General features: G+C 44.4%; 1 protein-coding gene across 1 annotated transcript in view; it reads right to left on the bottom strand.

Moving 5' to 3' along the window:
* LOC138196170 (rho GTPase-activating protein 7) overlaps positions 1-16,826 on the bottom strand; it is a 69,068-nt gene extending 52,242 nt beyond the window's left edge. Inside the window, exon 1 of the mRNA XM_069145966.1 lies at positions 16,595-16,826. Coding sequence (XP_069002067.1) covers positions 16,595-16,715 — 121 coding nt within the window. The 5' untranslated portion in view covers positions 16,716-16,826. The remainder of the gene's footprint in view (positions 1-16,594) is intronic.
* Positions 16,827-18,265: the final 1,439 nt, after the last annotated feature.

The raw sequence follows: 18,265 nt of genomic DNA, 5'->3' as shown, positions 1-18,265 counted from the left end.
TAATGTTGGAGCGACACCGCCAAGTCTACGGCTACATTCATGACGGAAATCTCCCATTTCTTTTTTTTTTTTAAATTATTTTTATTGTTGTTGTTTTTTTTGTCTGGCTGCTCTCTGAGCGACTGATGCAATCTATTCTGAGAGCGGGACAAGACAAATAAAACCGCCACCTTGGTTTCGCTTCATCCGTCAGACGATGACGATGGCTGATGACCTGAGCGGGGTGTGGGGTAGGGTGGGGGTGGGGAGGGGGGGGGTGTGTGTGTTTGATGCCGAGTACTGCAGTTACCTCGAGGAGTAGAAAAGCCCTAAACTCAAATAATGAAGGAATGAATGAATACAAAGCCATGCAGTGCAATCACAGACCGTCGTCATAGACAAAAATGAGACGTGGTGTCCGGTTCTGTAAAAGTTTGCAACACCACCGGGGGGCCACTAGGGGCTGGCTCCCAAAAACACTCTGGCTCCAACGGACTCCCGTTACCAAAAAAAAAAAAAAAAAGTATCAACTTTATTCATGAAATATAAAAGTCCACGAGTCATTATAGTTTCATTTGCTAGAATTCACTCCTTCTGGAAGTAATTCCATAATTAATTAGATATTCGGCCTTAAAAGGAGGTATATATTTGGGGGTGGGGGGTGGGGGCGTGTCTGGTTTGATTGACGTGTCTCTTACTCCTCCCCAGCTCCGCCCCTTCTGTCCAAATATTACGTAATAGTTTTTTTTTCTAAATGAAGAAAACCGGGCCCGAAATGTTCCTGGCTTTCCACGACGCGCGGGAGTCGAATATTTACCTCCACACGTTTGCGGAAAAACGTGCGAGAGCAGGCGAGCAACGACGCAATGTACGCCGCTCGCGGGAATGCCGCGCGGTGCAGGCGAGGCGGGAGGACGAGGCGGGAAGCCACGGCGCAACCCGCCAAACAGCGAGGTTCCCTCCCGGCGAACGCGGCGGCGCCCCGAGCCGCAGGGTTTCTTTTTTATTTTTTTTTTTTTTGTGTAAACAGCCGAAGTGCTGCATCACTTTATGGCCGAGGGGCCTCCACCCGCAGCCTGAGCCGGTGTCTTCCGTCCGGGGGAGTCCGTCTGGCACAGCCGGCGCTCAAGACGGGCACGCCGTGTCCTCCGGGTGAATGAGCACCTCCCAACCCCCACGCAGGAAACTCTTGACGAATCCAACCGTCGCCATCGAAAGCAGACTCGTTAGCGACGATTGATGATTTGGGGCGATAGGGCTGTAAAATAAAACGTAAAATAAAAAAAAAACCAGCGGGTTTGGGATTCAGAATGGAATTCAACAGAGAAAATGATCGTCAGTCTTCTTTAGCGTTAAACTACGATCAGCCGAAGTGCTTCTTTTTTTTTTTTTAAAAGGACAACGACGCGGTTTCACATCTTTTAACAAACAGACCGTTTACTTCTCTGCAGACTGTGGATGCTTTCGAGATGTTTGTTCCACTTCTGAGGCGGACACTCATTTGAATTATTTACAACATCGCGACGACGAGAAGTGAAACCCGGCTGGGACGTTATGGGGTCGGTGCTTCTCAAACTAGATTCGGCACCCGACGGGGTGAAAAAAACAAAACGGAAACGAGCTCGCCTGCAGCCTGCACCTGCGACAGCTGTCACTTTCATTTTGGTTTTGATTGATTTGAAGGGATTTAAAAAAAAAAAATGTAAATCAGAGGTTTATGTTCCTAAACATCACAATAATTAATTAGAATTTTCCCTCCTGCAAACTACACTGCAGGAGGACAGTTTAAGCTCGTAGACGGTTGTCAAATGAAGTGCTCCAAGGAATGAAAAGTAAAAAAAAAATAAAAAAAAAATGGGAAATGAGAATATTTTCCAACATGCTCCGTTTATGGCTGGAACACAACAGCAGGAACAGCACCCATAAACATGAACGTACCAACGGTCGCCCTCGGCTTCCTCTGTCAATTTCAAATGAAATACCGTCGTGTTGCATTCGGGGTCCAAAAATATACCAGGTCTCGTCCTTGTCTTGTGGGTTCCTGTGATGTTTTTTTTTTTGTTTTTTTTCTCCTTAAGATTCACAAATTGAAAACAAATTTCCCTTTTTTGAAAAATGCGATTTGAAAATAATTAGTATATCCCCTCTATGAGTCATTTCAAAGTTAACAAAAGCAGCAAGTCGCAACAAAAACCATTCGGACACGTATTGAAAACAGCTGCACACGGAGCCAGTCGGCCTCCGGCTGAGAAGCGGCTCCGACGCTTTTGTTTTGAAGACGCCAGGATTCGGTGGGAAGTTTTTGTCCGGACGCGAACCCGAGCGCAGATGTTCATCTTCGCCAACGACAGGAGCCGCTCCTTTTAGGGCCCCACGAGGCTGCCGTATTCGAGCAGAAAAGTCCCGTAACAACGGCGACACAAAACGCAAACGCACGCGCCATCAGACGCGGAGCGAATATAGATGCTCGTTTACCGTTTCTGAAAAAAACATTTTGGCATCTGTTCATCGGATAGCGGCTTCAGAATGAAGCTATAAAAGCAGACAAAGTGTCCCGTCCCGCGATGATGGGAATGACAGCAACACGGGGCAGGTAGAAGATTAAAAAAGAAAAAAAAAAAGCTCCAAAAGCACCAATCGACCGCGGCTAAAAAAAGATCCTCCTCTGGGGGGTGGGGGGGGGGGGGGGGGGGGAACCGCAGCTTTGACGCCAAATCTAAACAATGCGTGAGAAAACAAATTAAAGTCAGTTCACAGCGAGTCTGGTGTTGGTGGTTTTAGAAGCTTTCACGACACACAACATGTCAACATGCGAATCTTGCCGTGGCCCGGCGACGCGTGTCGGCGGGCAGGAACAACTACACAAGTTAAACACCCTTCACCGCACACTCGCAGCACACATGAATACATGCATGAACTGCAGCCCCCGCTGTCGCGTACTCATTTGTCGTTGTTTTTGTTTTTTTGTTGTTGTTTTTTTTTTTATCCCCTGCTATGAAAGTGGGAAGAACGGCGAAGAGAACATTTGAAATGTCAAATGACTGACAAGCGTTCCCAAACAGAGGATCATTTCGCGTACATAATGAGTACAAGTAATCCCAGAACGCCCCAAATATTCCTGCAAGCCCGAGCAGAAATGCAGCGAGGAAAAAAAAAAAAAAAACCGTCGTTCGAGCGTGATGCCGATTCTTTTATCCAAAGACAGTCGGACCGAATCTAACCTCGGGGGAAAAAAAAGGCTCGGTAAGGTGCTGAAATACGTCACCGACCGGACGACGAACGATCCAACACGCCCCGTTTGTTGGCTTTCAGCCTGTCGACGCTCACTCCGAAATGATTATTATTATTTTTTTTTGCAGTTTGTCCACACGTTTCTGAAATATATATTACAGTGGAGCTGTAGTCTGCTCAAGGTTCAAGTACTTTTGGACTACCAGGAAAAGAGTACAACTTATTTATTTTTTTGGATTCAGTCCATTTCATTCAAGTTTAAGTAGAGAGTGTTGAAACCGACAATTTTTTTTTTTTTTTTTTTTTTCTTTTGTGTGTGTTAACTTTTGGGATGTTGGGAGAGCTGTGCACTCGGATAAGAGAGATGCGAGTTTGTGTACTGTGAAGCAGTTGATGAGATTTTGGTCAGAATCGGCTGTCAAAGTGATGGAAAGAGATGAAGGTCAAAAATCCCCACTTGGACTTTATTTCAAATAACATTCTGTAAAGTCACTTCCACAAGACAAGCACGACCTGACCTTCGAGATATCGCATGGTTTATGAATGAAGCAGTTTCCCTGTGTTGGTTACCGTTTCATTTACACTCCAGTTTAAAACGCTACAAAAACTCACTCAATACTGAAATGAACCATTTGCAAAAGGTTGGAGCTTTGGCAGCTGGGAGGAGGAGGAGGAGGAGGAAGGGGAGGAGGAGGAGATGGTTTTCTGCCAGGAAACAGCGGATTGCCCCCTGCAGGTCGGGAGGGAGTTGCATGCTTCAGCTGAACAAGTTCAAGTATCTCGGGGTCTTTTTCACGAGTGATTGTGGACAGAATAATTGGGCTCCCTAGACTCCAATTAAACTCTCTGATGAAACACAAAGTCAATAAATTATTTTGGTGTCATTCTTCTAAACTCTCTACTTCTTATTGCTTTTCTCTCAGTCCATCTGAAAATAATTCCATCATTAATTAGATATTAGGCCTCATAAAGCCGCATTTTTTTTTTTTTGGGGGGGGGGGGGGGGCATCTGTTTGATTGACATCATCATGTTTTTTTTTTTTTTTTCACCTTGGTGCCAGACAGCGATACCATTTCAGTAAACTTGCGTACGAATAAGTGACAGTAACATATTGAGCAACATACATGTCTTTAAAAAAACCCGTTTTCTGAGTGTAACTTTATGTCTCCTGTAAGCCGATTCCCTCCTCTGCTTCCCGTGTCACCGTTCAACTTCCTGGTCCACTAAGGTCCGGTTTAAATTGAAGCCCCAGCAGCGGGAGTTGTGTTTGTAATTTCCACGAGCCTTTTGTTATTTCACGCAGGGTTTCACCTGGAGAGCTCCCTCCGGCATGCGCGTCTACCCGAATGAGTTATTTCCATATCTGAGAAGTCCCTGGATACAGTCGACATTTTTGTGCCCGGTGCTGAATAACTTCCCATTCTGCTAACCGCAGGGGAGGGAGAGGAGGGAGGGAGGGAGAGGAGAATCTGTTTATTTATCTTGCTACTACTTTTCCAATCTTGTGGGAGGACACATGATAACGGCGCGGGCGACAAATTGGTCGGGACAATGCGGGACAGCGGCGGCATTGTGCCGGTTGAGGCGGACGGAAAGGAGTCGCAGCGCACGACGCTGCCCCCGAACAGACCTCATTTTCTCGTTCTATTCGAGTTAACGTGTCCACGCTCTGCTGCTGCTGCGCGAGAAGCGTCACTCTCCGAAAAGAAAATCATATTTTTTTTTTCATTTTTCCTTTAAATGATTTTTCTGTGAAACAGCTTCTTTTTTTTTTTCTTTCTTTTTTTTTTTTTAATGTACTAGTAGGTATAAATTGCTGCGCGTATGTCCTACGGTTGCGGCCAAGTGTGGAAGAGTGTGAATTTAATTCACCAGTTTTATCCAAGAGTTGCACAATGCTGCGTCAAGTAAAGAGTATATTAGCATGAGCAAATGATGCATCTCCCATTTTTTTTTTTATCATGAACTTCTGGTAAAAGAAAACGACAATTAGTTAGCTGCAGATATTTCTTTTTGACCGGCTGGCTGTTTAGGCTGGTTTAGACACTTTAGTTCGCAAAACCTTGATAACTTGTGGAACAAATGTATTGACTTTGAATTTCTTGAGAGAAGTTGAATGGGAGTCTATAGAATCGACCCCTAGTGGCACTCGGTGGTATTGCAGCTTAACGCACTTCTGCATCAGACTCATTTTTCAGACCCGGGAGCTACGAACACTTTTACATACAGCGCATGGTTTGGACATTTAGGTATGAATGCCACAGGGTTTAGAAAAAAAGAACTTTATGTGCCTTATTCCTGTTCCTCCAAAACAAAATCATCTGCAAGAAGTCCTCTATGCGATACAACTGGACTTGTTTCAGTATAATTAAACATCGATTCCTTGTTTTTACCATTTCATGACTTTACCAGAAGAAAAAAAAAAAAGTCTGTGTTGGTTAATCAGTTGTTCAGACACCTAATAAAAGCTTTAGATTGTATTTGGTGGTAAAACAGGAACTAATATAATGTATTCCTACTTTCTTTTTTTTAACCTGACTTCAACAGCAGAAGACGATCATTCCTGATCACTAACTGCTGAGCAAAATTAACCATGGTATGCGTATTAATTTGAAAAGCAGTCAAATAATGAATTTGAATGGTTTCTGGCATTTTTCTTTCAAACGGGTGAAACGATCGATTTGCGAATCGAAAATGAACGAGTGCTGAGGCAGAGAGGGGATGAGGAGGATTTCATGAATGGAGTGAGTTAAACTACACTGAAACTGGAGAAAGCGTGGCTGCCTCGGGATGAACAGTCATCTGTTGTACCTCGAACAAACAAGAGTCTCTGAGCCCCAGGACACACAACCCCGCTGCTCCCGGAGAGCAGACTCATTTCAGATAAGCTCTGCTCCTCTGCTCCTCTGCTCCTCTGCTGTGCCCCGGTTTACTGCCACACCCTTCCTGTCTGAAAATCTACAGCGAAGTGATGAGAAAAGCAGCCATTTTGGGTCTCGCCGCGGCTCTCGGGTGGCCTCCTCCGCTGCTCTCTCTGGAAGCAGCTAAAGCACATTTCCTCCAAGATAATAAAACCAACTCAATAGATACTGTGGAATATGGGACTGTGGCTTCTGCTGAAAACATGTTTTTCCTCTTTTCAGTCTGCCTCCTTTTCAAAGCCCGCTCCCTCCGCTGGTTTAACACAAAACTCAGGTGCTTTTCATTGCATTTCATTGTGGGGACGCAGACTGCGGTTTCTATTTTTTATTTTAACCTCATCAACCCCGCCGACCGGCTGGTCGGTCACTTTTACAAACAAATAGTAAGAGGTCTAAACTGTACAAATGTTTATATCGAATTCTGGACAACAAAATTGCAAAATATGTCTGAATGAATTCTGGGAAATCTGCGCTCGGGGACGCGGAAGACTTTTAAAATGCTCGAGTTCGATGAAATGGTGCTGCCGTTCTTTTAAGACTAGACACATAATGCAGATAAAATACAGAGACGCTTCGACCTAAAGAGCTGACAGGAAAGAAACCAACATGGACCTCGGAACAAAGCGATTTACAGGTTATTTCATGGAAGAACACAACCTCATCTCGTTTTTTTTTTTCATCTTCTCTGATGCATTTAAAGCTTTGCATCAAAACAGGCTCATATTTTGAAAGAAAAACTCCTTAATTGCGTCATCTCTGCATTTTAAAGAGGTTTAAGTTAGAATTTTGTAAAACTTTTGTAAGAAAAGAAACTAGATTAAGAGGTTGCAAATTGCTGCAATAACATTTTTGTGCTGTGGAAATTGGACCCATTTTCTTATGTATACTGGTTCATCTGATGTACACCAACATTGAAACGCTATAAGATAGGAATTTTTCATAGCTGATAGAATTCCTGTCTTTACGGGGAAGCAAAATTTATGTGCGGTTACGTATCTGAAGTGATGCCTGTAGCTAACCACCATTTTGCTGCATTACTCACGACGTGTCATTAGGAGACTCTAATTAACTGCATACGTGTTTGTTACTAACAGTTACAACTTCATAACACAACAATTAGTAACCCCCCCCCCCCCCAAATAAACTCAGAAAAAAAATACTGTGATACAACTTTATGGTTGGTACAGCCCATCACTACGTGGAATTTTATTTTGAAAGAAAAAAAAAAACAAACTTATTTTGAAAGTGTAGAGAATTCTGCAAAAATATTCCAAAAGCTAAAATACGGCAGCTTGTCGTGAGAATCGACTGGTACAAACAGAAGGTGTAAGCTGAGGATAGTCGTGTCTTTAACATGCCGCGTCACTGGTATGTATTTTGATATCTGTAGTGCACAGCAACGGCACCGTAACAAAGACAGGAAGTTGTCTTTGTCAACGCCAGGATGTGCCAATTATTTGTCGAATCAGCTGGGTAATGAGTTTCCATTGAGAAAAACTTGGTGTGGGTTTTTTTTTTTTTTGTTTTTTTTTTCCTCCAGAAAAGTTTGCGAACGCTCAGCCAACCTCCAGAAGGACGCACATCTGGATAGGTGAAGGAGAATGGATGGATAAATAACTGGATGGCTGGCGTGAACCAGAAATGAAAGGTGTCGTGTTTTTTTTTCCCCCTCCGCCGCTCATCAGTCATTCTCCGGACGTACTTTAAGGTAGAAAAACACAAAGCTGCGGGCACTGAAACCATGAAGATGAACTTGCGCAGGAAGACGTGGTCGATGGCGGTGTTAACAGGCTCCTGAATGGCTCAGCCGAGCCAAACCACTTTCTGACTCATCTGCAGCAGCATTACAGGCACATTTTCTTTTCGGCTCGGAGCAGAAAGTCTGTCGTTCTCATTCCGAACAGGGAAAAAAAAACGAAAAAAAAAAAAAAAACGGCCTCCTCCTTATTCTCATTTTCTCTCACTTGCAGATTGTATCTTCACAAATCTAAAAAAATTTTGATAAAAAGGATTTCGAGGCTGCCGGACGTTCAAATATTCATGAACGGTGAGAGAAAACATGCAGATGGGGAGCCTCTCGGTAAATAAGACAATTTTCAAATATTCTCTCTGCTGATGTTGGGAGTAAAAAAAAAAAAAAAACTGAAATCTGAATCCTTTGTTTTCTATTCCAGCTGGATTTTTTTATTTTTTCACTTCACATCTGGAAGGTTTTTTTCATTTTTTTTTAACCGTAGCGTCGATCTGAATAGCAAAAAGGCCTCTCACACACACACACACACACACACACGCACACACACACACACACACACACACACACACACACATACACACACACACGTTGCTCAGCCTTCCCCTGAGCCTGTCATATGAATACCGTCAGAGTGACGGGGAACAGAGAGAAAAAGAGCAAAGCAGAGAGAGAGAGAGAGGGGGGGGGGATTAAAATGAGATGAGCAGAAACGAGGAGAGGGTACATAGAGGAAGAAATGTAAAGAGGGAAAGATGGAAGGCATGTGGTCCCTGTGTTCGGGGTGAGGTAATAACTCCTGATGAAATCCAGGCTGCTATGACGACAAACGGACGGATGTATGAGGAGAGGGAAAGAGATGAAGAGGAGAAAAAGTCAAAAGAAATACCGGAAGAAAGCAGGAGGAAACGTCTAGGATTTCTATTCAAAAGGACTCGTATCGAATTTTTTTTGTCAACATACATGTTGCTTAGTGAACGCTTGGTAAACACCAGCATACGCAAGTCAAACCTCAAGAAAACCAACAGGAACAGTTTAGAAAATAACCTGACAGAGGTGGAAATTGAATGGCAAAAGAAAAAGTTCTGCTCGATTTTGTCTTTTTTTTTGTTGTTCACAAAAACATGCGTAACGGGTGCTGAAACTCACTTCCCTTAACATCTACTGTACAGAACAAGGAGCTGCCGCGACGCAGAAGGATAATACAGAAGATAAAGTTATATTCTCAAAGATCGTCGTTTTGTTCTGTTTGGCGCCACCTATGGCGATGAGCAGTAACTGCAGCTGTGGTTTTTGACGACACTTTCCAGAGATCTGAGACGCACAGTTCGTTTATTTCGTAAGGGCTTTTATCACAATTGTGTTACCTGTTTTGGCGACAGATGCGTGGCTTAACAGGCATTTGTTGCTTTTAATAAGCTGCGCACTCTGCGCTTGTTAGCCTCTGGTGAAACAGGAGCTGCTTTAAGTTCCCTGTGAGAACTTAATGACCCGAAACCTGCGGAAAACTTATAGGGAAAAACCACTGGTCCATTCTCCTTTGCTTTTGCATTGTATTTTACAAAAACAAAAACAAAAAAATATCTGATGTATGCCAAAACATTTTTTAAATCATGTTATATCTGTCTCAAATTAGTGGCAACTCCAGAAGGAGGTTCTTTGCAGCTACAACTTCCGTTATTGGTCGGTCGGGTCTGTCTGTGCTCCCTGCAGGGATGGACGTCCTTCCCTCAGCGAGGACAAGCACTGACGGCTGAGATTCCACTTTAACGGACAGAGTTTTGTCCGTAATGTTGCTGTCGTAGTTGCAGCCCTGTAAACACCGTGGGAGAATAAAGAGTGTTTATTTTCCTTTCGTCTCCAGTGTTTAAACCCCGCGGTTCGTTGCGTCACGCAAGCTCTTCCTCACGTACTTCTGCAGTTTGAAGACAGATGATAACACACACACACACACACACACACACACATACACACACACACACACACACACACACACACGTCCTTTTCCATTAATGAATCTCCTTGTGCCCCAACACAGACTCATTTACCACACAAGTTGCAAGACCAAAACCAAAACTCTGTTTGAGTGTGTGTGTGTGTGTGTGTGTGTGTGTGTGTGTGTGTGTTGTTTGAAACCGGATGATAAAGAGTGTGTGTGTTACCGTGTGTGTGTTATCCTTTCTCTGTCAAAGCTGTGGAGACATGAGGGGAAACTATGTGTTTTGTTTCAGTGTGTATGTTTGTATGTGTGTGTGTGTGTGTGTGTGTGTGTGTGTGTGTGTGTGTGTGTGTGTGTGTGTGTGTGTGCGTGTGTGTTACCCAGGTTCCCATCCCAGTTTTCCTCACTTGGCTGTTTAGCTTGGCCCGTCTCTGATCACTGCAGAACAAACACCAGCCTTCACATCGATTCTCTCCATCACATTTGGCTTGGAGCCTCGGCCTCTCTCCGCTTTCTCATTTTCAGTTTTAATCATCTTTATCCTGAAGAACCACTTCATTATGCAAGGCTGTTTAACTGTAAAATCACTGTATAATTTGCTGTCTCTTTATGTAAATAAACAGTGGTAGCCGCCGTAGCTTCATCTGAAGAAAAAGAATGCAGTGACAGGGAATTATGTTTTTTTTTTCTAATTGTTTTAGAAAAATTATAGATTTTTCCCTCAATATGACAACCTGTTGGTGGAAAACACATTCAGAAAGCAAAACAACACTGTAAAAAGAGTTACTTTGGTAATCCAACAAAGTAAAAGTACACAAAAAGTGCCCATTTTCCCCAAGTATTGGTCACGTCGCAACAACACAATAAAAAATGATTTAAACATCTGCTTGATTACCAAAGAAAACGGACACAACTGAACGTTAGATCAGATTTCATTGCGTCTTGTCTTTGCTGATGTGCTGCCATGATGCCAATTCTGCTCGTCACCTGCAAAGGCTCAATGCAAATGTCCACAGATTGTACTTGAAATTTTATGGAGGTAATAATCTAAAAAAGATGTGATTTTGCACAAGCTGAGAAAATTTCGCAACACGGTGGCCTTGTAAACCTGAACAAAGACCCTCTGCCGTATTAAACTCCCCGGCTGAGTCTTTTCCTTGCCGAGAAGCTGAAACATGATGACTTCAGAAAGATCCCTTCAAGTCAATAAAAACTCCCATAAATCCAGCTTTAATCAAATTTCCCTTTTGGATTCTTTTACATCATCTCCTACTCTGAGAAAACCACCAACTAAACGAAAATCCATGAGGAGTCTTTTTGGTTGTTAAAAGTCTAAATTCTAAGGATTATACTTGATTTAAGAAAACATTCAAAGTGAATATTTGCATGTTGCCCAGCCTCACCCATACACCGTATATAAAAGTGGACCAGGCTTCCAGGTCTGAAAAATGAGGCCAATGCGGAAGTGCCTTAAGCAGCAATACCACTGATGGCCACTAGGGGCTGGCTCCAAAAGCCTCCATAGATTGTCTCGTGAAATACAAAAGCAGTCAATTTTTTCCGCCAGTTATCTCGGTGTTGTTAGCTAAAGTGACTTCTTATTAGTTTCCCAGCGGCCCATCTGAAAATAATCTTCAAAATGCTGTGTTTTTTTTTGGAGGGGGGGGGGGTCTGTTTGATTGACAGGCCTGTGGTGCGGTCAGGTTTCCGCTATCGATGTCCGTCGGGCTTCCAATCAGATCGAGTCAGATCTACCGCTCGCTCCTCCCCTCCCCTCCCAGCTCGTCCAAATATGGTCACATCCTGCTCCGAACCGCTCCGAACCAGCAAAGATGGCGACCGGCAACATCCGAACTCGAGGCTCCATAACGGCCACTCAAAAACCAAAGGGCGATGTCACTGCTGGTTTCCTTCTGGCCTCACCAGACATCTCCGTCCCTAGAGGGATTTGTACTTCGCATCTGGCAGTGAGTTTCTGGACAGCGTCACCCTGTCATATTGATGATCAGTCCAGTCAGAGAGGACAAAGTTACGGCGAAGTTTACAGAGCATGTCTGGCACCGACTCTGTTTGGAAGAACGCTGCCTACCTTTGCAACGGACGGCCATATTTGGGCTGCGAGTTACGGCAACCTTTTCACGGAGGGGTAAATATTAGTACGGGCTGACGAAAGAAGGACGGCCGGGAGGAGCTCCTGCGGCGGAGACATTTCGGAAGACGGCGAGCGATGAAAGGGAAGCGGCGGACGGAGCGAGAGACGGATACGGGGATTAGAGAGGTTAATCTCACGGGTCGTGGTCACACTGCATCTGAAAACAGTTGTCGCTCCTCAGGAGAGACACGAATCCGGTTCACTTCACACACAGTTTGGTTAGGAAAAGAGAAAAATAACAATCATGTCCCACCACGAGAGCAGCAGCTGGAACCAATCAGAGTGCAGAGCGGGTTCATTCTGGGTTCTGCCCCGACAAGATGTGCAAGAACACCTCTGTTTCGACGAATGGGACGAGTACATGCAGTACGTCAACAACAAGTAATATCGCTGGCTGGGTCATTTGAAATGTTGAGTTTATTCCCCCTGAATAAATAATAAACCGGACCGGTGAATCTATCACCGCTTAGATGAAAAGTTTGGCAAGTTGATTTTGGTCCAGAAACAAAATCTGTGTATTTGAACGTAAAGCTGCGGTAGACGGTTGTTGCCTGGCTGTCGCTCACAGCTTCCGTTTTCTTCGCTGTGAATACAGTCTAGGAACTCGGCCGTTGGTTAGTTCGCGTTTGCGCGGCCACTCTGAAGGGCGGACCGATCAGCGACCGGTGTCGGCCATTACTCGCTTTTGTCCCGCCGCCTCCTTCACTGTTGTCGGACGGCTGGTGACAGTGAAAAGCGCAGCGTTAACAAAAAAAAAAACACAAAAAAACCCACCACTGAACATTTGGCGCTCAGTGCAGAATGAATGCTTAGCACCTCGTGAAGCTGCTGCCGTTCATTAAAAACATTCAATAAATATGCTTCACTTAGGAAAAAGTGCTTTGGTGGACAGAGTGTCGGCCGGTTTCGGCGCGTGCTGATTGGACAAAATTAGCTCGAGGTCTGCAACCGGTACGATGGAACGACTGCAAACGGCTCCCTGTGGAGCGTCGCCAGACCCATATATTCACAGAGTGAAATTGGGTTCTCAAGACCCAGTCTGGAGAGGTTGTATCTCCCAGTGCTGGGAGACGATGAAATGAGATGAGCTATTCATTTGAATCCGAGCTTTTAATTTGAAACAGGATACAGGAAGTCACAGCGTGCAACTTTCGATGACTCAGCGAACGACATTTTCTGTTTGCAGAGACGGCGCCGCTGCCGCCGTCTATCCAAAAACTGAGCCTCGCTGCTTTCCTCTCTCGGCTGTGTGTAAATGTTGCGCGTGTGCTACAAGATTACGAACCACAACCGTTACATAATCCGTCTCGGCCAATCGGTGAGGCCCGAGTGCTCCAACGTCATTGTGTTGATTTAATCCAAACACACACACAGCTGGAGCCCGGTATCAACTCTCCCTGGAAGGGCAGAACCAGTTGTCGGAATTAAACACACACACACACACACACACACACACACACACACACACACACACACACTTCTTCATTCGTACACAAACACATGCAGGAAAAAGAGTCAGATTGAGTCTTAAGAAGCGCTCAGTGAGAGTCTAGGCGTGAACAAGATGGATTATTCAACGTTTGACTTCTCTAATTTCATTCAAATGCAGTTCATTTAAAACCCTGCAGGGAGCCGCTGGGAATCTTTTGCGGCGTTGTGACTAAAAGCTTCGGAGGTTAGAAACATGCTCGTCATGCTGCAGTCTGCTGATCAGCAACGTAGCGTCCCGCTCTACTGTTTCGATGCGAGACTCAACACGCAGGGTTTCCTTCTGCCGGTTCACCTTTCGATATGTGAAAAAGGAACATGTGATGACATCGGTCTGAAGTCAATGGAAAAATGTACATCTCAGTCTTTTTGCGTTTCCCATTAACATGGCAGTCGTGCCTCTACGGGTCATGCACACGTTGCACTCCTTCATTAGCGGTAAGATGTTCGAGCTTTTCAAAAGGAAGATCATTTTTTTATACGGATTATTTCAAATGCTTGTCCAAACATTAGCACGAACCACAGTCACTATGGCTTATTTTTTTTTTTTTTTTTTTTTTTTTTTTGGGGGGGGGATGCATCAACTGAAATGTACTGGATTTTGTATTTAGAAGTGCAATGTGTAATACATACTGAGTGCCTGAGTTGCCTGGATGTGCCCATCAGGGGAGCAAATGTGCTAAACTCCAGCTGGGAAAAAGACAGCAGCTTATTCCAAGTACACACCGTTGGATGTGTCTATGGAGGAGTGGATACTCTAACAACAGACAGCTTTTTCATTTCAAAACGCTTTTGGGCCAGTGTGTGAGTGTGTGTGTGTGTGTGTGTGTGTGTGTGTGTGTGTGTGTTTCAGACGCTGCATTAACCCACTGCAGCCAAAAATCACTCACAGCCCACCTGCGGGCCCGGTAGACCAGCCAGCCTGTTAAGCTCAGAAAAGAAAAGAAAAGAAAAAATGAATGTTGTTGTTTTGGTGCCAAAACATCCCTAATGTCTCCATCAACAAACAAAACAAAAACTGTTTATTATAGAGGCAGATTATTTAAAACAGATTTATTTTTTAATGTATCTCTGTTTGCAGCCCAAAATTGCACAAAAGGTCCACAGTAGTAGAAAGCAAATTGACTGGAAATAATGAAAATATAGGGCAGGCAACAGGAAGGTCTTCACCTTCCAAATATCCCAGAAAGAGACACAAAACAACCAAATGGAGACTGGAAATGACAAAACTAAGACGTAATAACAACCAGAAAGAGAAGCCAAATGACCAGATGGTGTCACCAAATAACCAAAGAGACACAACACAACCGAACACGAGATACAAAAACGACCAAAACCACCACAAAGTGGCCCCAGAATGACCGACGAAGCGACACCAAGTGACCTGAAGGAGTCACAAGACCGCCATATCAGAGACACGAAATGCTGCCAAAACGTCTGCAAGATACGGAGCTGGAGAGACAAAACGACCAGGAGTGACACCGCTCAGCGGGCCTGTTGTTTATCCATCCATGCCTCCCAGCTCGCCGAGCTATTAAAGCCGGCTTCGTGTCAACAGTGATCAAACACCGCCGGACTCCCCGCTGAGGAGCTGCAAGCGCCCGGAAGCCGCCGAGACGCTCTGACCGCCCAGCGGGGTTGTCCGTGCGGACGACGTGCTGAAAATTCGTGGAACTCCTTTTCGGCACCTCGAGTATCAACCCGTGAGTCACCCTTCACGGCGCGCAACGGGCACGGCGAAGCACAATCAGACGTGAAACGACAATCGGTCACAGTGGCAGCTCGCATGCTGCTGCCGCTGCTGGTTCGAGTTGTCTTGCAAGATCATGATGGACAGCAAGAGGCGGCAGCTGGCCGGGATGTTACGACGATGAAAGCTTGTTCTTAAAAAATTTTGAAATTCCCTGAAGAGACCTACAAAGCCCAGACTTCTTACGGGTCGGCGGTTCCCAAACTGCGGCACGTGTACCGTCGGTGGTACGCAAAGGCTCCACCTAGTGGTACGCAGCAGCATCGATGAACGGCCAAACAACTCCAACTGGCCCCAATAAAGCGGTGGAGCGTCTCGGTGGGCTCCAGCGGCACGACACCCACTACGGGTCCAAAACACAGGAGGAAAGTAACGACCCTGGACCCGACAAGTCAGAAGAACCTTTCGAGAAAGGTTAGAAAATAATATTGGTCTCTGCAGTGGGGAGGTGGTGCTTGGAAAATTTGGTTCGGTACATAGTGGAACATGGTGTAATGAGTTTAGGAACCTCTGCCACAGAGGCTCAGTGTGTCCACAAACTAGATATCAGGGTTTACAGCCTTTGTTGCAGGTGAGGTGGATTGAATTCAGGCTCAACTTTGTTTTTAATCTTTTATAGCAGCTCAGTATTGATCCATTCAGTCTAAAATGTTCCAACACCTCAGAAACAATCTTCCATAACGCGTTATGCAAGTGTGACGCAAACTGGCATCATGAGGCATCACGGTACGTCCGAGCTGCTGTCCAGGCTCAACTGGACCACAGTTTTTTTTTTTTTTTTTTAATGTTAGCTTTTAGCATTTTTTTATGATGTATTAAATTGGCGTACTAAAATCCATATATAGGAGATGTCTAAGAGAGTCTCTCAAGCAGTGACAGAATTATGGCTCCTTGAGATTTAAATTGCTTTTTGATTTTGAATTTTTGTGTTTTTTTTGCAAGAAATACAAAAAAACAAGCAAATTGGAGATTTATAGATTTTCAGACGATGGATTAAAACAAATGTATATGAAAAATGTTGATCTCTAAGGAGCCAATTTAACACGTTGGGGCAGGCAAAAGCTGTGAATGACTCTAAACATCATCTCGACTTTTAATTAAACACCATGACATCAGAATCTCCGTGTGAAACTTCCAACTTCAGTGTTGTGTCCAAAAACTGACCTTCCCATCTAGTTATTTAAACTTTACACTGCATATTATCTACATTTCTAGAAAACATACTATATCATGATATACAGAGATAAAGAATTTTTTTTTATTTTAAAAGCATCTCCCATCCCCGACATCAGTTTCTTGCGGAGTTGCAGAAACGACCTTTTACGGCCAACGACGCACTGGTGCAACCTCGCACAAACTCCTCGTCCTCCCATCCCGACTCACCCCACAGCCGCCTCTCCCTCACACTCTTCCAGAAGACATCCCAAGCCTTGTTGGTGGAGTCTTTCACATGCTCGCTGAAAGATCTCCGCAGTGGAGTTTTTACCGACGGGGTCTGAGCCATATTCCACAAATTCAACAGCGCCTCTGCATATTTCCACTGAAAACAGGAAAAAAAAAAACACTAAAATCTCTGCGTCTCTGGAGAGTTTCTAACCCATGTGGGCAGCAGCGTTCGCTCCGGAGAGCAGATGGTGCGTGCTTGACTTAAGAGTTCTGTAAAGTGAGGAAGGAGGAGGAGGAGGATGAGGAGGAGGAGGAAGAAGAGGAGGCGGCAGGGGGGCTGACACTTGATGCAAAAAGCCTGCATGCAATTTGTGAAACACCCCTGTCCTTTCCCTCCCTACAGCTGCAGAAAGTTGTGCGTGTCTTTATCCATCTTTGTGAGGACCAGTTTCCAGTTTTAGACCTCGAGAGTGAGGATGTCTTGGTAAAGGAAGGCCGGTCCGGCCGTTTGCGGCTTAAGACTGTTTCAGTGTTCATGTTAGATGAGGTTGGGGCTAAGGAATGTGTAATGTCAATGTGGATCTTCACAAAAATAGAAGAACAAGTGTGTGTGTGTGAGAGAGTGTGTGAGTGTGTGAGTATTTGGCGAAGGCTGAGAAAGAAAATGGGTGTCAACTGTTTACATGGATGAACAAACTATTACGAAGCATGAGTGTCCGTGTGTGAGTTTTAAAATACACACACACACACACAAACACTCCATAGCCACACACACACATTGAATATTTGATTATTGGATCTCTGCAAAGACAGAATATGGTCTCCGTTTTGCAAAATATCCTTTGAAGCATTTTGAAGGGAGCGAAGGCATTCAGAGACACGACAGACTCGCATCTTAACTTGAATTTGAGGACTTTAAACTCGGAGAGGCTTGACCTTGATGGTTATAATACAACGATCAATGTTGCAGTCAAGTCCATTTAGCGCTACAAAGTAAATAAGGAGTCTGGAAATGTGAAGGAACTCAGAAGGTCCTGTGCAGAGAGAGTGCAGCGGGATTCAAAACCAAAGTCAATCAGCAGACATGAAGAGAGATGTGAGGCTGAGGCGGGAAATCTGTGCAATGAAGAACCACCCTGGCATCACCACATGCCACATGCCTCATCATCATCATCATCATCATCATCATTATCATCGTTAATGCTAATATCGGTTTAAACACTTCCTCTCGTGGGAAAGAGATGAAATAAACAGAGCAGGTCGGGACTGCTGAGAAAGAGAAGGAGGAGGCGGAAGAGAAACTGGGAGAGGCGGTGAACGGGAGAAGAAATGAAGAGAGATCAAATCTTTGTGGGTCAAAACTCTGCAGTCTGTCACGAGTTTATCAAGTAAATGAATAAACCTCTTTTAAAGTTGTTCAGGTTCAGGCAGCTTTTCCTAATTCCTGCCTTCCTAATCACAACAAATCAAAATTCTACTAAATTAAGAGTATTGCAAGTAGGCAAACTTAATGTCTGCTTCTATTTAAACATGTTTGTAGTCGAGAAATATCCTTTTGTCATATAAAAAAAAAAGGAGTATTAAAAAAAAGACGTTTGTGAACTTCAAATTAAGGTATCGAAATATGAGACATTGAAACTACAGACATGCTGGTGCTTCTGTGAAGCT

This window comes from Embiotoca jacksoni, unplaced genomic scaffold (genome assembly GCF_022577435.1).
Source record: "Embiotoca jacksoni isolate LCO1_2020_lvr unplaced genomic scaffold, fEmbJac1.0.p SCAF_13, whole genome shotgun sequence".
Taxonomy (NCBI): Eukaryota; Metazoa; Chordata; class Actinopteri; family Embiotocidae; genus Embiotoca; species Embiotoca jacksoni.
This window is presented reverse-complemented; position numbering and strand designations above follow the sequence as displayed.